Here is a 25,693-nt window from a genome sequence, read left to right on the forward strand (position 1 = left end):
ACAACGTCCCTGGTGGCTGGCGGCACGGCTCCCACTGTTGTGGTTCTCTGTTGTTGTACAGTGGGTGCAGGTGTCCCCTGCAGCGTTGGTGCCTTGCGTGGCACACTGGCTTTGGCAGATGTGATTTCCTTGGCCTGGTGGGTTGCGGTGGCCCTGGTCCCCTTGCGTGCACTGGACGTGCTTGCACCCCTGTCCAGTGGTCCACATTCATCATCGGTGCCTGGGGGATAGAAGAGATGCAGGTCATCAGTGATGCTGTCAAATGGCAGCTATGATGAATTGCGGTGGGATATGTTCATGCATTCAGCCATCATTTCATTTCTGGGTTGTTGCTTTAGGTGTACTGAGGGGGTATGTGGGGAATCAATGTATGGCTGGTGGGGTAGCATTAGTTTGGTCTCTGTGTGGCGGGTGCATGGGCATGGTTGGGTCATGTGGCACCTCTGTTGGGATTTGGGTCGTCACTCAGCGTCCATGTGGTGCAGGGAGTGACAATGATTATTCTATGGATATGTTGATGCATCACCTTGCCCACTCTAACTTCCCCATCAGTTGGGCCACATCATGTGTCGTAATACGTGGTTGTGATGGTACACTCACCTTCCTCTGTGGTGATTGCTGCGCCGGCCTCCTGATCTCCGATCCCCTCAATGGATTCAGGGTCGATGAAACCACTTGCCGTCTCCTCCCATGGCATCAATTTGACTGGGGAGTGTGGGCCACCGCCTGTCGCCATTGCGGCATTCCGGTTCTCCGACAGGATCCTCCGGACACGGAGGCGGAGGTCGTCCCAGCGCTTCCGGCAGTCACGCACACTCCTTGGAGAGCTCCCCACTGCTGACACCCTCTGAGCGACCTCAAGCCAGACCTCTTTTTTGCGGGTTTGGGCCGCATGCTTTAGGTCTGTGCTGCAGATTATGTCAGCATGCTCTTCCAGGGTGTTGGCGAGCATGGTGAGCTCAGCGCCCGAGAAACCCTGATTCCTCTTCCTCTGGGTGGATTTCCTGCTGGCCTTGGCCATGATGATGCTATTCTGACACACGACGACACGGGAGGAGTGGTGGTTGTGGAGGATTGCAATGGATTGTGTTTTTAAAGATGGCCGCCAGCCTATTTCCCGTTCCTGCGCAATGACGTCATTTCCGGGTCCGGTTTTGCGAACACAGTGATTCCGTGCCGGAGTTACCGTGCCGGTTTTTAGTGATTCATTGAAGGCAGTTACGGAGTGGACGCAAGCCACAATGCCGGTATAGGGGGGTTGGTGGGCCGTTACCGGGATGGCGGTTTTTCCACTACCGGCATGGGGGGACGCGTGTGCTCGTGCACTCGTTATCGGCCGCTGTTAGCGGGTTCTTGAGTGCACGGACACGCACTTCCCGCCATGCCGGTAAATGAGCCGGATTTTCCGGCAACTCGTAATGAGGCCCATATGTATTGTAAAAATAAAGAGTTTATTTAAAAAACAATGAGGCCCAGATAAATCTTGGGGAAATAAGTTCTATAACATATCATAACAACACAATTATAAAAACCAACTCAATACTTGTGGATACAACACAATGTATAACCTTATTGAGAATACAATCAGTAGTCAAGGTGGGTCAAACCTACAACTTGTTCAGAATGGCAGTCAGCTATTCTTTGGGAGTAAAACCAGGTTAGATATACTTTTAGAACACCATCAGTAATTCAAGGGTAGTAGACCCAGTCAGTTATGCAGTGACACTCAGTTATAGTATGAACACTCAATAACTATTTCAGAAAGCACTAAACAAATCAGGGAAAGCAAAACCTAATTACACTTTAAGAAAGACACAATGTATTTCAAGGTCAGTAATTGACCCATTGGCATATAACTATCCCCTACCTAATAGCTAGTTATACCCAGTATACTTTTAATAAGTGTATAATACAGTTTCTAAGGTGATATCGCTTCTCTGTCCACTCCAAGAAGCAGGACCACATCCAAGCCTGCATCTCTGGAGCCACAAATTACGCAGTCAAACCTTTAAAAATTTGCAAGGAACTTGCCAATCCAGCTGCAGTCTCCACCTCTCTCCTTTGTTCCCAGGCTCTCTGCACCGCTTTGGCCTCCCATTTCACACAAATAACCCAGGACATCTTGTCCCCACTCTCCTCCAGTCCCATCTCCACTCCCGCCCTTGCACCCTGTTTCCCTTGGCTCGTCTCCTTCTACCCCCCTCTCTCATCCCTCCTGCCCATAGCACTGGATGAGGTCTTTAAAATGGTCCGCTTTATGAAGGTCTCCTCGAAACAGGTGCTCCCCTGCTCCTCCAGAAACATCAAGGACAACATCTCCTCTCTCGCCCAGCTTTGCTGACATTTGAAACCACTCCTTCACCACTGGTTCTTTCCCTCTATCCCTGAAGCACTCCCTTGAACACCCTCTGTTAAAAAAGCTGTCTGCTGACCCCTCCTGCCTGGCTAACTATCGCCCTATTTCCACTACCCCATTCCTGGGTAAACTCTTGGAGAAGTTGGTCCTCCCACAATTGACCCTTCATACTGATCTTGTCGGTTGCCTTCATGACCATCAATCTGGATTCTGGGCATCCAGAGGCATGGAAACTGCTCTCCTGAACATCTGTGAAACCATGCTCGCAAATCTTGACTCTGATTCCCCCGCAGGTCTCATTCTCTTTGATCTCTCCTCTGTCTTTGATGCAGTCAACCATTCCATCCTCATAAAACGACTCTGTGACATCCTCGGCGTCACTGACCGGGCACTAGATTGTCTGACCTCTTTTCTCACTAACCGCCCTTCCCAGTTACAATTGGGCCATTTCTCTTCCAGCACCTCCCTCTCTACCTGTGGCGCCCCGGGGGCACTATCCTATCACCATGGATGTTCAATATCTATCTTGCCCCTCTTCCTCCCTTGAATTCCTCCTTCTCTCCTCATTTCCAGTGTTATGCCGATGACGCACAACTTTCTTTCAAACCTCCCTCTACTGCCTCCTCTTCCTCCTCTCTGGTCCCTGACTGTCTGCCCGCCATTAAGGCATGGTGTGCAGCCAATGATCTCTGCCTTAATGCCAGTAAGACGAAGATCCTTCTGATTGGGACACCTGCACCCTCCTTTCCCCCTACCCTCTGGCCACCATTTTTGGGGCCTCTACCCCAACCATCCTGTGAGGCCAAAAATCTTGGGGTCATATTCGACTCCGCTCTCTCCTTCATCCCTCGCATCATGGATCTGACTAAGAAGTCCCACTTCCAGCTTCAATTCCTCAGAGGCATTCTTCCTTACCTTACCTTCCCCCAGGAGCTCAATGTCTCCAGAGCTCTGGTCCTCTCCAGGTTAAACTACTGCAACGGCCTCTTTCTCAATCTCCTTCTTTCCTCCCTACGCCCCTTCAGCTAATCCAGAATAGGGCTGAAAGACTTAGCAGACTTGGCCTTAAATTGAGGGACTGTATCTCTCCAGTCCAAGAAATTCTCAACTGGCTCCCGGTGGCTGCAAGGATCAAATGTAAGACCCTCTGCATAATCCACAAGGCCTTCTCGGGCATAGGACCATGCTATCTACAACTTTCCCCTTCCTAAATATCCTCCTATAACTCCAACTGTTTGACTGTCAAACGCTTTTCCAAGCAGAGAGTGAGGGGCAGGTCTCTCTCCTAGGCTGACGCCTCCCTTTAGAATAGCCTCCCTTCCCCTCTCAGACTTGAGCCGGACCTCCTCAAGTTCCAGAAACTGCTAAAACCTATGCTGTTCTCTACCTCCTTCCCTCTTTCTCTTCCCTGCTAATCACCCCACTGCCGGCGTGACTGGTGGCCTGATCCTTATTCCAGACCTTTCTTCCCAGTCAATACCAGCACCCTCCTCCCCCCACTGCACTGCGCTTGCGTACCCCTGATTGCCGGCTGTGCATCCCACTCCTGGGAGTCACCTGGTCTACCATTTAGCCTGAGGTTCTCCCCTTTAGTTCCCCTTAGCACTTCCGTCCCGGCCCTCCACCAGCATTTGCCACTCTTCTGCCCTTCCCCCGCTCCTTATATCCTGCACTTCTCCTCACTGCACTTGCACGCCCGAAATGCCACACTGTATTTTCTTGTTTTGCTATTATTATTTTCCTGCGTTCCCTTACCATTTAGCCTTGTGGTGCTTTGAAACACTATTCAGTTGTATAAGCGCCTAACAAATGCTTACTAAAATAAAATAAAAATAAATAAAATAAAAAATAAAGTAAGAGCTTTATGAAACTATTTTATAATAGCACCAAAGCAATTCAGGAAACTCAACCCAGTGTTACAAGTTTAGAAGAGCAGCAGATAATAGACGAGAGGATCGCCTATATACTTGTAAGAGGAACTACCAGCAACTCAAAGATAAGTATTAATTTAAAGACTGTTTTCGGCCTGTATAAAGCAGACCAGGAAAGGCAAACCCCAATGATACACTTTAAGAATGATACAATGTTATTAAAGGCAGGTAAACCCTATTGGAAAGCTTTTACACTCATTCAGTTAGGAATAATAAAACAGTACCAATACTTATTACTTTTCAGAAGGGGGGAATGCAACTCAAAGGTAAGCATGAACGTGACACTAACTTCTTCTTTCTCAGACACATAGTTACCACACTAACCTCTTTAGCAAGTACGCTTTTTTACACTTGTTATACTTTCAAGGCAGACTCCTTATCTTATAAAGTCCTCCCCTAGTCTATAGCATGAACCAGCAGCAGAAGGTGGGCCCTAGTGATCTAGGGGCCAGCTGGAATTAGGCCAGGATAGGTTTCAATTGCAGGAAAGTCAAAGTTAGAGGATATCTTCTTAAACAAGTAAGTATTAGCTTCGGTGTGAGGTTAAAGTGTTCAGGGACTTCACTGAAGGCTCCCTATATGTCTTCCAGCTGTAGGCCTGGGCAAGTGGTATGTACAAACTCCCAACCACAGAAATCATCCACTCAGCCTCACAGGATTCACACAAGACATAAGGTAAGTATTACCTAAGCCAGCACAGTACCTTAGGAGAAAAGAATAACTTCTGAGTGAATGCCTTCAGGATGCAGCAGCACAGATCGCTGTCCCTGAATTCTTGGTCTTGAGATGAACAAACTGGACACTGGATGGGAACTTGCAGCAGTAGTCATCCGTGGAGGCTTCCAGCAAAGGTTTCTTCACAGTTTTTAGCGACTCTGTGGATTTGGCACCTTTTTACAGCAGTCAGATGAAGAAGGAATATTACAGGTCGGATTCTCTTCACTCTTCCGGTCCTGCACTCTGGTGAGGGAACTTCAGGGATTTCAATCGTGTCTCTGGGGAACCAGCAGGAGTCAACCAAAGTTTCATATGGACGGACTTCGGAAGACCATGCACCACACTCAGGCATGAGGTCCCAGGGTATTGGCGGTTTGCAGCACAGCAAGGCTCAAAATGCTGGTCGTCTTGAGAATAATGTATCTCACCAGCCTCTAGATAGCGAGTCATTGGATTTGAGACCCCCAGGTCGATTGGAAGGAAGGGTTGCATCAGGCTCCCGTTACACAGCAGGTTCTCTGGTCGCATGTAATCGCTAAAGATGTCTTTTCTGCATCTTCCTCTTTCGGATTCAGATACAGTGTTCGTCTTGTCAGCAGATTCTAGGACCGGAGTACTTATCAGGAACTATAGCACAACTTCTGCAAACTCTCCCTGCACTTTACAGAAAGGGACGGTCTGGCTGTCCAATTAGGACAGCCAGTCTCCCATTGGGACTTGGTTCCTTCCATGCAAGGTGAACGACAAAGGGCTGCAGAGTTTTGGACTCTTCCCTCGCTTCCTGCCATCTCAGATATTTTGCAGCCTAGGTGTGGAATACAAAGGATTTCCGCCGAAGGCAAAACTTCCACTGAAGTCGTTGTCAACTAGGATAGGAGGGGAAGACCTCAGAAACAAAAAGCAAATGTGAAATGGCGAAAAAAGAAGGAGCCCACCATTGTAGCAGAATGCTGTCACTTCTGTGCATTACAGAGGCTGCTAGTAATAAGACTAAAAAGTCACTAAGGTAAAACCGCTGCCACCAGCCATTCAAGTAACCTTGCAATTGTAACAACAATGTTACCAGGTAAGTAAGAAAGGGTATACATTGTATCCCCCAGCACGCCACATAACGTTGGGTGTGCTAGCGCACTTAAATCAATGTAAAGGGGTTGTGAATCCCACTTTACTTCTTGAGAACAGTAGTTCCCCCAAGAAATAATAAGAACATTAAAAGGAAGCCACTGCATTTAAAATGCTATGTGCTGCCATAATACATTACAGTGAGTCCAAAGTGATACGAAACTATTACTCCAATCACAATTACGTTCAAGAGACAAAAAAAGGTCATGCATAAAAAGAGTAAAAGACTAGGTGAGAGGGGGAACAGATTTACACTCACTCAGGGAAAAGGGAAAATAATGACCAAGTCCAAGCAAAATGTTCTGGGGTTGACACAGGTCAGGAGGATTTTGCACAGTTATGAAAATCTTACCTAAAAGGTACCACAGCATGGGGTGGCCTGAGAAGCAGTTGTGGGTACATGTGAAGGTGCCCCTCCTCCCTGACCCTTATCATCTGTGGACTGGGGAGGGGATCGGCCTGACAAGCACCCTGTGCCTTGTAGGAGTAGGGGAGAAGACCACAGAGATCCCAGGGAAGCAGTGTCAAGGCCCGGGTCTTTCTGTCATGGTGGACGTAACTAGGATCCAGGCCCTGAGGGATAGCCCAGCCACAGTGGATCACAGGCTGCCACGCAAGGGCTGTAGTGATCTGAGTACTGCTTAGGCCACGCAAGATCTTAGATCCAGGTCGGAAGGGCCCTGAGGGTGCGACGGTGTGCAGGAAGAGGTCACTGAGATAAGAAACCAGCTCCAGTATACAGATTGCAGTGCCCTCTTCTGCATCAACGGGGCTATATCACTGCTATGCCAGATCTGCACATATATAATCCCTGTCTCGTGCGGAGAGGCAACACCCCCCTTCTACCTACCAAGATATTCGGCACACAAGTGGGTACTTCACGAGCAGACGGTGTCAGACTCTTATCTCCTCTCAAATGGACTGGAAATCCTCACTGGAAAAATGTCACTACTCAGAAGCCTTCACTACGGGCCGCAATAGATATTCAGGTCATGGTGGAAAAGACAGAAGAGGCAATAGACCCAGTGTCCACCAAAAAAGATATTACATCCCTGCTGTAGGAGATGTGGGGCATAAGAGCAGTCATAAGGGTCGACTAGACATACTGGACAAGAGGGTCGGCTAGCGGAATTGGAAAGAAGAGAAACGGAAATGACCATAAGAATGGATGACTTTGAAAACAGAGAGAGAAGAAAGAACCTGAGTTTTTTTGGGGATGCAGCGGGTAATTGCAGTTTTGTGGGCACATAGCTTCAGTCTTGGTACACTTTTTCTTTACGAATGGCTAGTCTGGAAGTAAATTTGGTGATTGGTTCTCTGAATGTCTGAGGCGCTAACTCCCCCCACAAAACGCTCACTGGGAATAAGGGAATTTCAATCTAAGCTAGATGTGCTATGTCTTTAGGAAACCCATTGGTCAAAGGGAAAGGAACCAGAGTTAATATCCAGAGCAGTAGGGGAGCTTCTCCAATCGTATGCAACAACAAAAAGGGGTGTTGCCCTAGCGGTATCTAATAGGATTGTAATGGTGATGACAAAGCTCTCAGGAACCCTGAAGGGCGTTATATTTTCATTAGAGGCCAAACAAAAGGGAGCACAATAACATTGGGATCAGTGTACTGTCCGAACGAAGGTCGGATTACATTCTGGAATTGGGTTAAAGAGAAGCTCAAGTGGTTTCCGTGGGGCCCACTGGTGGTGAGGGGTGACTTTAACATTGTGCTCGGCCCAGATAGAGATAGGTGGAGGCCCAAAGATACTCAGATAGCCACTTCCCAGATCAACAAGTCTGCACGGTTTCAACCATGAGCTAGGTCTGATAGATGCCTCGATTCACTTGTCTGATGGTGATAACGCATTTACCGATTTTCCCCAAGTACACAAGTCCTATTCCAGAATACATCACATATTAATAGACATCTCCGTGAGAGGCTATGTCTCTCAATTGAAGGTGGAAGCCACCCTGTCTGCGTGAACCTTGGGGCCTGGTTGGCCCAAAGAATTACAGGGAGATGGAAATGTAATGACTCCCTGCTAAAAGACAGGGAAACAGCCCCAGCGTTAGTGGCGGAAATAAAGATTACTTTGAGTTTAATTATACAAGTGATGTTAGCCCTTGCTTCCTCTGGGAATGGTTCAAAGCCACAATGCGTGAGAATCTTATTCGAACCGGGGCAACTAAGAAACAAGAAAGGCAGCGAATGGAAAGAGACTTGAGTAGAAAAATCAAAGCCATTCAACCAAGGGGCACCCAATGGGGTGGTTTAGCTCCAGCAAAGACAGCAGAGTTCAAACGTTATAAATCGAGACTTAAAACATTGTTGGTACAAGACACTGAGAAAAAGCTCCTTTTAAAAAACAAAACATCATGAGAAAAGCAACAAGGTGGACTAGATCTTAGCATGGTGGCTGAGGGCACAAAAGTAGCTCCAAAATAATGACGAGTATCAAGAGGCAGGTGGGAGACAAAGTTTATGGTCCTGAAGACATATGTAATGAGTTTCGGGACTTCAACGAACGTCTCTACATGTCAGAATAGAACGACGAAGGTTCCCATATAACAGAATCTTTTTACAAACTGGATCCCAGTGCCTGCCCTGCGAAAAAACAGACGTAATTGTTGGGCCTCTTACTGCAGAGGTTTTCCAAACGATTGAAGGCAGGAAGGGGGCACCACGCCAGGCGAGGACAGCTTTACTGTAAAGTTTTATAAAATATACTGATCCCTACTAGCCCCATACATGGTGCGAATTGTCTTCGACATCCTGGCAGGGGGCTCATTCCCAGACACAATGTTAGGGGCTATAATAGTGGTTAGACATAAGCCAAGCCTTCCTCCTGGACCTCGTATAGGCCCTTCTCCCTCTTAAACACTAATGTGAAAATTCTGTTTAAACTGTTGGGTAACAGAATCACGTCTGCCCTCCCATCTTTAATTAACAGGGAGCAGGTAGGCTCCATAAGGGGGAGGCAAGGTTCGGACAATATAAGGAAGACAATCAACCTCATGCATGTAGCACAAAATAGGGGCTTTGAGGCAGTTCTAGTCTCTTTAGACTCGAAGAAGGCCTTTGATAGGGTGGAGTGGCAATACATGATGGAAATATTCGAAAATTGGGTTTGAGGAGGAATTTTCTAATATGGATAGCAGCCCTTTACTGCTCCCTGACAGCGAGAGTCCAAGCCCAAGGCATATTAACATCTCTGATAGCCCTGTCCAGGGGGATGAGACAGGGGTGTCCTCCTTCACCCTTGCTCTACGCCCTCTGAATGGAGCTATTGGTGATAGCAGTATGCACAAATCATGACATAAAGGGGATCCACTGTAGGGAAACAGAGTTCAAATTGTCCCTATTTCCAAATGATATATCAGCGTATATAGATGATTTTCACAACTCGCTCGGAGCACTCCTACCACAAATCTCAACTTTTGGGTAGTTTGCGAGGCTAAAGATAAATGTAGGCAAGTCTGTTCTCATGCCGATCCAGACATCAGGATCAGATTTAGAAGATGAGGAGATGTTTAGGTTAGGTGAATGAGGGTGGAAAAACAGTTGATCGTCTACCTAGGGATAACCTTGCATAGAAAGCTCCCCGATATGGAAAACATTAAAAGAGATCTCAACTGGTGGGCTCCAAGGATTCTATACTGGTATGGCCGAATTTTTTAGAGTGCTCAGAGGGCTTTATGTAAATTCATCTGGCAAAATAAAGTCCCCAGAATCAAATTATAAGGCCTCCCAATTGAGCGTTATATTGGAACATATGATGGACGATTTAGATAATTAGTGGACTTATCTGGAAGACTTAGAAGCACGCCTTAACAAAATTAGAGACTTACTATGGGCGTCAATACCCAAGAGGTTGAGAGACCACCTGACACTCTGAGTTTCATGCTCTCCCTGCAAGAAGAAAAGCAGAGACCAGGACATCTCCTTGTGGCCCTTTCCCCTGACGTCAGTATGTGACCTCCATTAGATGTTACATGCCAGGAATAGAGATACGCTCCAGAATGGTCAGATAGAGGTTTAGAAAGAGTAGGACAGCTATTCGCCGGGGGTTCTTTTATCGGTTATGAGGCTATGCAGGAGGTATAGGGTCAGAGGGAGATTTCGGTCTTTGACTACTCAAGACTCAAAGGGACTTCCATGGGTAAAGAAATGGGACGGCAACCTGACTAGGGACTTGATCCTCTTTGAGAAAGTGATTGCCACCACAGAAAATAGGATAGGGATCTTATCTAAACTGTACAAGGCACTAATTACCTCACAGATAGGAGATAGGCAGAAATGTAAACACCTATGGGTTGAAGTGATGGGAGAAGAAATCTCAGAAGAGACATGGAGCAGAATCTTTGTTGTTACCTTCCATGGTAACTTATTCACATATTCCATGGGGCACCATTTTAAGATGCTACATGGCTGGCACAGAGACCGTTTTAGGATCTCCAAAATGTTTCAAGGTTTGTGTCAGCTATGTCCTAGAGCATGTGGTCAAATTGGGTCCCGCTTTCACATGTGGTGGTTTTCCCCCTAGATCCAGATTTACTGAGAAGAACTCCTTGATTAAACAGCTCATGGATGAAGACTTAGCAACAAACTCTCTCCAGTTACAACGAGGCATACCCCTGCCAAGTAGGGATGAATTCAGGCTCCCGAGGATGTGTGAAGCCAACACCTCTCAGCAGGCTCCTGCCCTACTGGTTTCTCTCTGTTCAGCTTTGCAATGTTGTAGGCGTCCCACACTGCATTCTCTGGCAAGTTCAAAGCTTTCAGGTTTTTTGTCTTCCACAGAAATGATGTAGCAGGGGAGTTCCCCAAGCCTATGTATCTTCTTGTCTCTCTCTGCTTCTTCTCACTGGCTTCCCTTGGAGGACTCCTTATTCAACCTCCTTGTCTGAGTTAATTGGTCACTTTTATTTAAAGGGATATGATAGTCTCCCATAAGATAATAGCATCGGTTAGGTGCTTCTTCGTCTCAGTTTGCATACTTTATATCTTCTGGTTCTTTTGAGCATTCCTTGGAGTTTACAATATTTACAGCCTAAGGGAGTTCCTCATCGGAACAGGAGTCCTTGTCTCTAAAGGGAAAGTCTCTCTTGCCTCTACCCCTAGGAAGGAGGGTATTGTAGAGCAGGCTCACCTCCCTAGCCTCACAGGGGGTGGGAGGGCTCCCCCTTGGGGAGAAGGAACGAATGCCCTTGATTTGTCACAGTAGCCAGCTGCTAGATAAATGATTCCTTCTACGCGGATAGTTATGATTGTTCTAGGGTGCACACATGAGAACAAACTCTTTGAGATAAGGCATGCAGAGACCACAGTGTCCTCTTGTCACCGTTTGAGATGTTAGATCCTAATGAATGATGCTGGAAAATTAAGACGCTGATGGGCGGAAACTGTAACACTCTTTTCATGGGAGTGCAAACTTGGACTCTTCCTTAATTAGAAGAGCAGATTCCTTTATGCAGGGTAGATCAGATCATTTTTTATTCCAGGAAAATAAGGAAGGATAGTCTTTTGCTTGGTATCAGATGAGTGGAATTTGTAATTTCTTTTCCCTCAGGCTTGTGTCATGGAATAAACAACCACAGACTTTTCCAGTGGGTTGGTGAGCGTCTTTTAACAGCAGTCAGCAAAGCCAACAGGAACAGGAATAGACTCTGTGCAGCAACCACCCTCCCTCCACGCACTGAGATTTTATACAGGAAAGCACACATGCATTTCAATGGAAAGGGGGGCTCAGACATGGCATGATATCATCAAGAAACAATGGTTCAGGTGATTGAACAGTGTCTCAGCATACGCGTCTTAGGCAGATGCTGCGTTCTCATGCTCAGGAAGTCATAATCAGGATGGAAAGCAAATAGTGATACAATCCTAGTCTTGCTGGGTAAGCTACTTCTACAGTTCACACACGGTTCAGGGCATGCAAGCCCGCTTACTATATAACAACTTCTGTCTGCTAAAGACCCCTTTTCTAGGAAAGCGGCACTCTAACCCACACTTCTATATGCCAAAATGGAAACCCGTCAGAGGCGAGAACAGGGGAAGTGAGCACTGCTAGGTACTAGGTGGTAAAGCCTTTGAGGTTAGGACATTTGCATTAGAACATAGGGCTCACACAACAATGCCAATAAGGGACTTGTTAAACATGGCAGTTAATATTGGCTGAGCAGTAGGGGGTAATTAGTATTTTCATAGTCTAGTTTATTCACCCACACTTGGCACTGGTGAAGATCATTATTTGTAAGCCTTTCACTGTTGTTTTCTGCCAAAATTAGTAGTCGGGAATCACAACTCTCTCACACTCTTCTCTTATTTCACAAGGTCTCTGGTGGAGCAGTTGTTTTCATTTAGATGAGAAGTTCCCAAGCTTTCCCATTGCTCAGGTGGATACCCTTGTCCGCTTCTTTCGTGTTAATTTGTACCCAGAGATGCTGCCAGAATGGACCTGTTCAGGGTTTTCATGGGAGCAGTGTGTAGTAGTGTGTGAATGCCCTTCTTCTTTCATCTTTACTCAAGAATGAATGTGGTCTCTCCTCTTCCAACAGCTCAAGGGATTGTTTAAAGAGAAACAGAAGCTGGCAAAAGCGTACGAGAAGCTGCCTAGAGAGCAGAAAGGGGAGGGCAGCACAGAGGAAATGATGAAGAAATCCCGAGTGGCCAGGGTAAGGTCCATGTGTCTCGTGTTGCTCGGCTCCAGTACATCACCTTATCTGATATCTCATTGTGAACGTAAATGTATTCAATGCATGAAGGAGCTGTGCCCTTTAGTTTTCACATTCGAATGCCTGATTAATGCATAATGTTGGCAGTTCACATTCAGCACCCTGCCTACTCTGCCACTCGTGCAGTGTATCATTCTCCTGTTTCCACACAGGCACCGGGGTGAATGGCTACTACTCCCTGTGGCTGCGTGTGGAGCAGGGCTCTCTAAGTCCAGTCCTCAGGAGCTAAATCCAGACCTTAACTTCAAGACAGCCACACAAAATATATGTATAGGGAATCGTACTGGGAGTTATTTACATAGTCTGAACATCTGGTGTGGTCGGAGATCGGACTTGGAGAGCCATGGTATGGAGCATACAAAATACTTATATCAGAGTAGTGGCTTTACTAGACAAGATGAGGCAACAACGGTAGCACTGTTGTCCTCAGAGTAGAAAACCCATCAACAAAAACAGGTGGATATCTTGGCACACAGTTGCAGGGGAGTGCCCATTTCCCAAATCATGTTAAATAGAGGAAGCGGCATCACATGTCCATTGCCCCTATAATGATATCCCAGGAAGTGACATGTGGTGAGGTTTAACCCTATATTTCAGCTTTGCTTGTCTCATTTAAACAATTCTTTTGAACATTTGAGGTTAGAGCATATTAATAAGAAAGAAATAGTCAAGAGCCACTAGGGTTCTCATTGTGAGTATGGTTGTAACAATAAAATCATGTGGCATTTTAAAGACCTCCTTTTACAATACCACCCAATGATGTGTTGAGTTAAAATTGGATGTTTACAGCATTGGGCACACAGAAGATATTGGAGGGATTAAATATGGGTTCCTTACCCTTTTCCAATACGTTCTTTGTACACCACGCCGTAATTGAATGGCATGCAATGCCAACTCATCATTAGGAGCAATTGAAAAAAATAAGTGGTATTTAAAATACCACACAGTTTTGCTATTAGCCCTATACTCATCAGGAATCCCAGGGTACATAAAGATAAATAACTAGATCCTGCCAGACAGTTCAGAAACAATTATTTTCTTTCTATGTGATTGGGGAGTTATATCAAATGAGAGTGATGTGTGTGGCATTTCAGCACTGCCTCTGTGGCCAATCGGGCTGTGGGTTAGCCAAGTGAGGGGAGATCTGGGGCCAGATACCATAATCTGCACACGTAATAGATTTAATTACAATGCACTTTTTCTAGGGATTTTCACCATCCCAGATTGTGCATTGCAAAATGTTTTTACATCCAGCATTTAGGCAGTGATCATTTTGCATGTTTTGGTCTACGACCCCCAAATTCCTCACCATTGTCTGTACTGCGAAGGGCTAATGGAAGTAGCAAAACGAAACATCTGGTGGACTTCAGGTCACTCTAGAACAGGGGTCTGCAACCTGAATCCCTGCAGATGTTTTTGACTACAACTCCCATGATCCCTTGCTATTGACAATGCTGGCTAGCGCTGATGTAAGTTATAGTCCAAAACATATGTGAGCCAACAGTTGCAGACCCCTGCTCGAGAACAACGGTACATGTGTTAAGATGTATTGGAGGGATATTCATGAAGAAGTGCTCCACTGAAAGGGTGTTAAATCTATTTTACTGTCTTCCAGCAGAACAGGCAGGGGTAAGAAACACAAATTATGAAACCAATAGAAGGGGGTTGTAAGAGTAGGGGTCAAAAGTTAGAGCTGGAGTCTAAGGTCCTCATTCCAGTTTTGCCAGCATATCACAGGTAATTCTGGTGGGATACCGGCAAAACTGCCTTACCGTTTCCGCTGCCCAATATCCCGGTATTACTGAGATATTACAGACGACGGAAATGCCGTTTAATTCCCATCCATTGATTCTGAGAGGGGTCGCTGGAATTAACTGCATCGATAGTACTGGTGCCAGCGATTCCAGCATTTATTTGCCAGTAGAGGCCAGATCTACCAGCAGATCAGGCCTGCCAGTAGATCTGTGACCCCACTGGCACACTTGTGTTCCCCAGCCTGGAAAAACTTTGGTGCCGGAATTACCAGCATTTATACTGACATTTTTTCCATACCGGGGCACTCCTAATGAGGCCATAAGTGTGATATACAGTATAATTCAAGGCATTGAACTAGGCGTGATATCAGTCAATATCTGCCATCATGTTATATGTATGGCAATTGAAGCAGTGACTTTGCATGCATGCACTTACAGAATGTGATGGAGGCTGTGGGGTCTGAGGAAAAACAGTATGCAAAGCTGGAGGCAGAGGTGCAACGCCTGCAAGAGGAGCTAAGATGGAAGCAGAGCCCAGATGGGGGAGAGTCGGAAATGCAGAACATGAGGAGCCAGCTAGGGCAGAAGATGGAAACGGTATGTCTGGTCTTTTACTAGCTGGGAACTATTGAAAGAATGGGTACCATTTTCTGATGCTGTGGATGGCTGCTTGTAAAGATATATTAGAGAGACTTTCAATAGCCTTCTACAACAACTATTTAACTTTCATGTGTTGGACTCCTGTGTTCTGTGATTAGAGCAGTCAGGGGTGCATGGGACCCCTGAACAAACCAAAGTCTGATATCCATCCTTGCCCATGTACCAGTCAAGTATCAGGAGGAAGTGAGGTAAGCTTGCGGGGTTCATTTCAACTTCCTTGTAATGCCAATCACCACAATCACTTTAAACACCACGTGAGATCATCTGTGTTGATTTTTTCGACCAACCCCAGATATCCAAATTGAAAACTACTTTATAATGTATCGTAGGCAAACTACACCAAGATGTATGTATGATGGATATTCAGTTCTGCAAATGGAGGAAATAAGAGACAACATTTTAAAAGGAATGAAAAGAATAAGTGTAGTTTGGCAGTTGTGAAGGCATCATGAAGTAAGACACAGACAACAGATTCAAAGTTCAAATAAAGTACTTTTATTAACCTAAATGTCAGGATGGAGTAAGGCCTAACTTGCCCTATGTTAAGTTGGAGTTCCATACCTTAAGAAACTAAGGATAATCTGAGTCAGTAAGCGCATCATAAATGTCTGTCTGTGTCCAAATCCTATGCTTGCCCTCACAACTAAAGCTGAACAATGTGCAGGGATGACAGCAACAAACGAAATAGTGTTCCAAATAAAGTACCGAGCTTCTTCCAGATCTTTTCAGCTCCCCTTCCCCAAGTTCAAGGCAGTTCCACAAAGTCTCTGGGTTCTTTTCCCCCAAGAAGACAATACAGTTCCAAACATGCCTTGGGGCCCCTTCACCGAAGGCAACAACAAAGTTCATAAAGTCTTAGATTTCTCTCCCCAAGACATCAGCTTGTCCAGCTTGCCAACTCACAATCAGTTCCAGTCTCTTAATATTCAAAACTAGTTCCATGTTAACTTTACACTCCTTCTGATTCCTTATCTTCACTTCAGCAATTTCTTTCATACGTGAAGATCTGTTATTCTGTCACTGCCCCTGTGTTCTGGTTCACATTCACTTTGCTTTCTCCTTGCCAGTCTCATGGCTTTGCCACAATGTGTTTTTCTCCTTGTCAGTCTCATGGCTTTGCCCCAATGTGTTTTTCATACAATTCACTGCATGGTGCTCACTCCTTCACCACATATCTTTCAGACTCTTTAGTAATGTTCATTACTTGCTTTCACTTTATTCCACAGGATTCGTTCTTGGTGTCTCAGTATTTTTTACCTGTGCTTCACGCATGCCTGCATTCCATTCATAGGCTTATCAAAGCTTTCTTTTAGTTCGATGTTCAAAATGGCTTAATTTACGTTCCTTCAGTTCAACCAGCTTCCATTGTTCAATATAACCCCTCACTTTCAGTTCACTTTTAATTGCACCTCTATTTCGGCTCAATTGGCAATAGCATTTGCCCTGTAGTAGCCCCAGAAGCGTTATGGTACGAGTGTTCCCTCTGATGCATTCACCGATCCTTGCCGGCTCCTCCGGATGTCTTCTCTCCTCGCTCGCTGCTCGCACACTTCTCTGTAGTGTTACAAGCAGTGCTCGCACTTTAGAAATCTCTCTGTGGGTTGCCGGCAGCTCCGCTCGCCACTCGTGGACACTGCTGGTAGCTTGTAGCACTGGGGTTTCTTCCATGCCCCACAGCTCTGGCTGTGGGCCCCCGACCAAAAACCCCGCCATCGCAGTCTCTCCTGAATAAATGCTGGTGTCCTGGCCTCCAGACAGGACCCTCCTTGGCGGCCTCCTTCTTGACAAGATTTCTCTCCTTGCAGGCCTGCATCTCTCGGCCCAGCCTCTCTACTGCTGGCCTCCCCCTCTTGATTGTCAGATCCACCTTTTATGCACCTGCAACCTATTGACAGGTTGCAGGTGTGAGCCCTTAAGTCCATTTGCCAGACCACAATTACTGGTGTTTGCTGGACATGCCTGACCCTCGCACCAGTCTTCAGGCCTCTTCCTCGTCTCAGTACCAGAGTGGTGTAATGACATGTTAGTGTGTTTCACTCCTATCGCCTCTTCCTCATCCCAGTACTAAAGTGATATGACTCAGGGTAAATGAAGGGAAGAGATTGGCAACAGCCTATAAAGGGAGAGGGGGAGGGTTAGGTTGGTTATAACAAGGAAAAGAGGGATACCATGTCTCGCCCGCGGACATCATCTCCCCAATTCCCAAGGAGCCTCTACACAGGTGATCCTCCCTAACATCTCCACCCCCAGAGTGACGATCCACGAGTGATGGCCTTTCCCTGGCCACCTTAGAAGAGGATCCAACGGGTGTAGGTGTGAGGACACCCTCAGGAGTCTCACACAGGAAAGAGAGGGAGGAACAGAAATAGGGAGACAAACAAAGGGGAAAATGAACAAAAGAAAGGAACAAAGAAGTGAAGAAAGCACAGACAGATATAGCCTGAGATGGATGAATTGTGCTATGTACATACAAGAAGAACCACTACAGTCGGGCGGAGGACTATAATTAGTTCATATTGGATACATGATTTTCTAGCATGCACATGAACATGTTTTTAGTTGTGGCAGTAGATTAAGAGATGAGCGAAAGGATGGATGGATGTATGGATACATGGCTACATGGATAAATGGCTGCATGGATGAGTAGATTCATGGATGAATGGATGGAAAAATTGATGAATGTATACATGGATGGATGGACACACAGATGGATGGGTGGACACACGGATAGGTGAATACATGGATGGATGGGTGGATATGCAGATGGATACATGGATGGATGCTACATGGATGGATGCTACATGGATGGTTACATAGATACATTGATGGATGGATATATGGATATATGGATGGATGGATACATTGATACATGGATGGATGGACGGATGGATAGATGATCAATGGCTACATGGATAGATGGGTGGATGGCATGGATGGATAGCTGGGCGGATACATACATGGGACACTAAGTAGAAGGGCTATAGCTAAGTGAACTGGTGCAGTGAAATCTAGCCATCAAAAATGTGAAGGCATTTTCTTAAATTACACAAATCAGACTAACCCCCATTGGGTTTACATTGATTATACATGCTACTAGCATTGCTTTCAAATTCAGGGAAATAATTCTGTCCTGGTAAGATGTTCCCAGTCTTGATAATGAGCCAATCCACATTATAAACAACTTAGCTTTTTTTGGTTACCAAGTCTACAGGTCATGTGTTGCACTTCATGCCGTAAGGTGGAAAGTGAGACTTCACATCATTTTCAAATGTAACTCAAGGAGCGAACAGGCGACTGACATGGTATGTTGGTCTTCTTTTATGGATATTACAGCACCACCTGCATCCAAAAGTAGTGGGTGGGCACAGCATAACCTGCATACAACAGGAAGTATAATACCTATGCATCCAGCAATGAGCATTGCTCTATTAGGCGAATTATCCAGCATAGACACAGAAGCGGCCAACACACCACAAACTACTTATGATTAATTCACTTTTTGATTTAGGTTTCTCTTCCTAAGTGGGAGGGTGTATACGCTGACAATGATTCCTGATTGCTGCAGCACAAGGAACTAAGCTGCACCACACTGATGAGACCCACATTGGCTAAAAGGTGTCTGGGGTTGCCTTTTTCCCATGTAGAAGGAACATGGTCTAGCATATCAGACTGAACAGCGTTCATTGGTTGCAGGAAAAAGATTGATTTGCATGTGGTTGGCCCATCCCAGCTGTAATGGCGTTGAAGGGATACAAATAGATGGCATAGAAAGCTGTCCAGAGCAATACCAGTGGTTATGTTTAATTCAAAACCTTACATCCATCACTTTCGCTTTTAGTTTTGCCTGCTTAACTAATAGAGTGCATGTCTAGACATGAGTTCCTGAGTTCCTTGTTCACTGACCCATGCAAAACCAAGTTGCACCCTACTGATGAGGTCCAGGATTGCTTATGTTCACATGAAGAGGGGCTACTCCATAGCAGTGCGGATGGGCTGCTCCCACTGAGCTGCAGCAGATTAATTAAAAAAGGAGATTATGGAAAGTTGCCTTAGCAGTGTCAAATGGTCGAATTAAGGCACTACTTTATATTCATCACTTTTTGCTAGTTAATAGCTGGGCTAAAACCACTCTCTCTACTCCCCAGTCACAGACCAAGGCTAATTGATGTGAATACGAATGCCAGTGACATCAGAAGAACTGTTGTCACCTATAAGTGTAAAACTGAGCATGTGCTTGTGGAACTAGACCTGTGTTTTCTCTTTCCAGATTTCTGCCATGGCCAACGAGATCAAAACATTGCGGGAGAAGAATGAAAGCCTGATGAAGGGTAATCATTTTAATTATCATGGTTTATTATCCTCCTCAGTAGCTCTAAGAAATGCCTCAACACTCGTTCCCTAACTTCCAAGGGCTTTGCTTGAGTGAGTAACAAGGGGAATCAGTTCAATGGTTTCCCTTGTGCCAAAACAAACTCTGTACCTAAGAATGAGGATCACTTCTCCTTACGGTTGAGCACCCAGTATCTGGGTTTAGTCATGCTCAATAAGGGGATGCCTTATGTGTCATCATTACTCGGTATTGGTAGAAATTACCGAAAAAAAAGGTTCGACCTATACAAAAGGGTTATAAATGCATGACAGCAAAGGTTCGAACACCAAAAGTATAGTGAGCGTGGTGTTGCAGGGGACACTCCCGCAGCACTCCCGAGAAAAGGAAAAAAAAACGGGGGCTGTGGGGATCCCCCCTGCAACACCCTGCTCACTATACTTTACAGTTTAGTGAGTGGGGGTTGCAGGGAGAACCCCTGCAGCTGCCCGCAAAAAAAAAGAAAAAAAGAAAAGGACCCTATGGCGCTGGTTCCTGTTCACAAAAGTGAAAGGGAACTAGCGCAAAATAAGTAGGGTGTGCGTGGGGGTGTGTTGGGGGTGTGGGTGGGGGTCTGTTGGGGTGGGGGTGTGTTGTGGGTGTGGGTGGGTGTGTGGGTTTTGTAGTGTTTTTAATAATATGTTCGCATGGGAAATGTACGAACATTTTGTGTTCGTGCATTTCCCATGCAAACCTTTCCGTCGCAGTTAAAGAAGCTGCGGTCGGATCACACAGATCCCATTACTCACTATTGAAACTATAATTCAACAACAGCGTGTCTTCATCTTGGAGCTACCTCAATCCGGGATACCTTCCCAGTGTGCATTTGCAGTTCTTAGTCTTGGGGGGTGGGTGGGTTGAGTGTCCGCTGGCAGGTCCGCAGAAGGACACAGACTCTTATTAGACATTTCACTTGTGTGTTTTATTCAATGAAAAAGAGCAATGGCTATCTTTCCCCATTGTACAAGCAGTCCCTGCCTAACCAAACTAGCTAAGGTGCTCGTCAGTCGTCAGTGAATGTCCATTAATGAAATCGTCCGCAGTCCGACTCTAACCTAACTGACCCTGCCACTATTTATAACATCTCAAACTCAGAAGAATGTCTCCCTTCTCCTGAGGTTTGTGAACTTCTTGTTCAGCCACATCTTTGCAAATAGTCTTCAGATAGTCACTAGTGATTACTTTCATCACTTCATTGATTTTTTACTTAGACTTTGGTTTCTTCTCCCTCTCTTTTCCTATTTGGATTGATTCTTGTCTCCTCCCTTGGAAAACGCATCCCAGGATTATCTTCTCCCTGGGGCTATTAGGAAATAGGTTTCTTAAATATGTTATATTCTTTCTTTTGTTCTTTATCTGGATGTCGTTGTACATGTTTCAGTATGTTCACAAGTTTCCTGTTAATAATCAGTTATTTCACTTCACTTGCGCTTTCCTTGTATGACCTATTATGAATGGTGTCTCTTCCAATATATTTCTCTTTCACTTATCTTGATATTTACTGTACAACACTTTCTTTTATACTGCGATGAGTAGGAGCACTCAAATATTTATTTATTCATTTGTTTATGTATAACGTAGACTATTAGGCTTTTTATACATTCCAACCAAATACAGAAATACAAAAATAACCAACAATATCAAACAAATCCAAGAGCAATAAATACTAAAATACTAACTACAGCAACACAGTTGCAAAACGTAGTCATGTGATCGATAAGAGAGACGTCATCACCATCAAAGTGAGTCTGCCACACCATGGGCCTCATTACGAGTTTGGAGGCAGCCATGGAGCTATTTGTAGGAAATGAGTAGGATATCTTAAGTGCTTCGATATGGGCATAGTTTGCAACCCAATACAATGCATTTATTTGTTTCACAAACTCGTCATTCAGGCGGAAAAAATCTAGTCACAAATCTGGAGTTCAATTTAATAATTCAAACAGACCAAAAGCTAATTGCCAAAGAGTACAATCTATTACTCTTGAGCGCCTTCTACATCACGTGACTCATTCCCGTCAGTAACAGAAACTTAGGGCCTTTCCAAGCTTTAATAAGTAATATTCCTCTTCTTCTGAGGACAAGGGAAGAGAGTGAAAGCAACCCAAACTCTAGATGCACCAACTCAACCTGCACTGACCGGGGAAGGTTCAATAATGATCTCCAAAATCTACCCTCAATTACTTTTAGCCATCTGTGAAGACATGCCTGACACTCCCAACTCTTAGTAGGCATCTTCGTCGTCCCAGTACCAGAGTGGTGAAAACAGGTAATCTTCACTGCTCCTGATGGTCTCTTCTTCGTCCCAGTACTGTCGCGTGTTTTATGTGGAAGATTGAGGGGAATTGGCTTATAAAGGTTGGGGAGGGTTAGCTTGGTTGTCATTTGGCAAAGGGGATACTATGTCTTGCCCAAGGGCACCCCACTCCCAAACCTCAAGGACCCTCTACCCAGGTGATCCTCCCTCACTTCTCCGCCCCCAGGGTCAGGATCCAAAAATGATGGTCTCTTCTCTGGTCACCTGCATAGAAGATCCAAGGGAAGAAGGAGTGAGAATACCCTCAGGTTTCTCACATACCCTTCCCCAATGGGCGTTGGACTTGGGCACTCCACAGGGAAACTGAGAGGGGAGATTTATCGTTTCATACTCATGATCCTCTCAGGATTCCACTGTGCAGCAAGCAGTTTGACGGTGCAAACAACTCTGCATATTCCTTAGGTTAAAGCCTTTTTGTGAAATATTGGATTTATTTCCAATAACTTAACATTTTCCTCCTCACTAGCTTTTCTTTTCAGTTGGGGAGTTTCTGATTTCATGAGGTGAGGAGGTCCAACTACTGGATGTTTCAAATTTATCTGGGCTGTTTGTGAACACAGTTGATCAAATTGTGGTACATCTCTCCCCATGATTAATTGAGATGGTAAATCAGAAATCACTGTTACAATCCGATCTATATTCTTTCCCAAGATGATGACAGGGATTTGGGTGAATGGATATCCCCTGGTATGGCTGTATGCACAAGTTACTTTCTCTTCTCTTTCTCCTTTCCACCTCTGAGGGTGTAGCTGGAGTCTAATGGCATTACCCGTGCTTCCTGTACCCAATTCTGCCCATCCAATTCTCCCTTGGAGGGTCAGGGGACCTTATATGTTGTCTTTCCTCCAGTATATAAACAAATATTAGACTCTTTGTGATTTTCCTATCCTTTTTCCTTTCTCTCAGTTTGATCGGGGTCTTCACATGACCAAAGATTGGGAAAGTAGACTTTGTTCAATGAACAACACCTCGCAATATGCCCATACCCCTTACATGAGTAAAACCTTTGATAGGGGTCAAGAGATGGATTTATTACTGAAGTCAAATACGCTTTCTCTGCTGTGTCCCTTGGGGTTGTGACTCCTATTGCTCCTTTTCCTAAGGTTGTTGTTATCTGGGGAAGATGGATGTCAAGAAACTCTAGTGAGGAAGATAGAGAATCAAATTATGAATTATTGGAGCACTGTACAATTTCTTCAGAAGTACTCTGAAAATGTAAATTCTTTTCTCTACCTTTCTGGACTCCCAAATCTTCTGTTGACATAGCTGATGAGGATACCATATTTTCCCCCTTAGGACCCGATCTTTACCATTTTAAAGAATCAGTCATAAAGTCCTGATTTCTTTTCTCACCAAAGACCTTATCTCGACAATGTATTATTGAAGTTGAACTACTGGGAGGATCCCATAGGATTTCATACCTTAAAATTCCTATTAACTGGTCCTGTTGGATCTCAATAAGGTTATCAGAGAAATTCAAAAAGACAAATTGTAACTCCTCTTCCAAGGAAAATATAGGTTGCACTCTCACTCCTAATTCTTTAGGAGCTACCACATAAATGGCCATTCCATGAGGGCATTGAAGCTATAGGTCTAAAGAAATTATTATTTTGTCTCTTTCTGATACTCGACAATCATAAGGACAAAAAAAGATGACAGTAATTTCCTCCTATGGACTTCCTGATGGGGAGGAAGGCCTGTGAGACTAGTGCTTTAAAGGCTACACCTACCTGATGAGAAAAGTGGTTAGGAGATTTCTTATCTTCCCAAGGCATTGTTCTTTGTAACTGAAAAAATGCTTGGTCAGTCTCTGCTTCTTGGAAGGTGATACAAGGAGATGGTATATATTGACTATTCTCTCGACAGGTCACACATGTATGCATAAAAGTATCTATATCAGTATGAATTCCAGGGCAGTAAAAATGTTCCTTTATGTGACTCTGAAGTTTATCTTTTCATAACTCTCTGGGATCACCAACTGGTATCATATCCTGCCCTCTGGAGCAATGGTTTCCCAATATAGAAAACCATGCTTCAGAAGGAAGAAAAGCTCTCCCTTCTTTCAATCCTCAGTTTCTGAGACTAGTTGTAAAAAGGCTTCAGTTAGCAAGGGGTCATTTCTTTGGGCTTTGGCTAAACCAGGAAACATTGTTGGCTCTCCCACAGTCATTTTGGGTTTCTGGGGTTGAAGGACCACTAGAGATTGTATCACTATCCTCAGAAGCCTCTGGATTCCACAGTCAGGGCTATCCTCCGCTATTCTTTCCCTAAGTCTGGGAAGTATTGCTCTCTCAATTATCCTGTGAGCAATCTTATGACCTTGATAAACCTGAAATGGATCATTTTCGTGATTCTAAATACCACCTTAACAGCCCCTCGAATGTTTGGGTCTATCACCCCTGCCAGAACATCAACCCCACCTCTCCATGTTAAATCTAACTTGGGTGCCAACCTAATGTATGTATCAGGGGGGTGATATAAATATTAAGTCAGTGGGTATCAATTGTCTTTTGCCTGGGGGAATTATTTAATTCCTACTACTACAGATATCAAACCCAATGGAGCCCTTAGTAGCTACTGAGGGGTCTGACACTTTGACACTTAGCTTTTCAAACTTTAAGGTTCCATAACTTGTATTGGTTGTGCCGTATCCCACCCCTGACACCATTTGTGAAAGCATCATGCAGATCAACACAGACAACAGGCTTACATTCAAACAAAATATATTTATTAACTTAAATGTCAAGTTGTTTGAAGGCCTAACTTGCCCTATGCTAAGGTGTGATTTCCCTACCTGAATTAAACTAAGAAAAGGCTGAGTTAAAGAGTTGAACCTAAACATCTGTCTGTGTTCAAAACCTATCCTTGTCCTCACAACTACAATTGACCAATGTGTAGGGATGTCACAGTCAAAGGAAATAGTGTTCAACTTAAAATTCCAAGCTTCTTCCAGCTCACAGCTTACTTTCGGCTCCCCTTCCCCAAGTACAAGAAAGTTCCATGAAAAAGTCTCAAAGTTTACCTTCTCCCAGTTCAGGGCGGCACAGTTCCAAACCAATCCTTGGGGTTCCCTTCCCCAAGTTTCAAGTAACACAATCCAAAAGCAAAAGGGGTCTTAAGACTCTGCTCTCAAGACGACAAAGGTGGTTCTTGCAAGCCTCCATGTTCCCTTCCACAAGACTTCAATTCTGCTGACTATACTTGTTATAGTCTTTACAAAATTGAAAAAGTCTTAACAAAACACCAGGTCAACCTGACCTTCTTTCCGGCCCACTTTGCCAGTTTGGATGCAGTGGTTTCCTTATGCTGTGGTTCAGAGTTCTTATGGTTTACCATGCAGGGCTCTCTGGTCTAGGCACAGTTGTTAGACCACACGACAGTCCATCCAATACAGGGCACGCAACCAGGGGCCCAGGACTCCTTGGAACATACACACAGATTTACTTGGCACTGGCTCCTTTGCACCAAGTCAGCTTCACTTGGCTCCTTCTATTGGGCTCTTGGCTTTGGGCTTATTCTGGCACTTCCTTGGCTTCTCCTCGTGGCCCTGCCACCATGTGTTCCCCCCACCTCCTGCCAAGCTGCGGCCTTGCTCCTTTTGTTGTCCTCTTGGCTTTGGGTACAATCTGACACTTCCTTGGCTTCTCCTTATTAGCTTTGTAGCCATGCCACCATGTGTTGCTCATACCCTTGCCAAGCTGTGGCCTTGTCACACTGCATTCACTCACAAAAGGTTCACTGTC

The 25,693-nt window shown here is 45.0% G+C and overlaps 1 protein-coding gene across 3 annotated transcripts in view; it reads left to right on the forward strand.

The window, feature by feature from the left end:
- LOC138504113 (myosin heavy chain, cardiac muscle isoform-like) overlaps positions 1 to 25,693 on the forward strand; it is a 610,907-nt gene that overhangs the window by 544,731 nt on the left and 40,483 nt on the right. For all 3 annotated transcript variants that reach the window (XM_069624333.1, XM_069624332.1, XM_069624334.1), the window contains 3 exons: positions 12,677 to 12,793; positions 15,046 to 15,204; positions 19,535 to 19,595. In XM_069624333.1, the coding sequence (XP_069480434.1) occupies positions 12,677 to 12,793; positions 15,046 to 15,204; positions 19,535 to 19,595 (337 nt within the window). The remainder of the gene's footprint in view (positions 1 to 12,676; positions 12,794 to 15,045; positions 15,205 to 19,534; positions 19,596 to 25,693) is intronic.

The sequence above is a fragment of the Ambystoma mexicanum genome, chromosome 11 (genome assembly GCF_040938575.1).
Source record: "Ambystoma mexicanum isolate Mex_15411 chromosome 11, UKY_AmexF1_1, whole genome shotgun sequence".
Lineage (NCBI taxonomy): Eukaryota > Metazoa > Chordata > Amphibia > Caudata > Ambystomatidae > Ambystoma > Ambystoma mexicanum.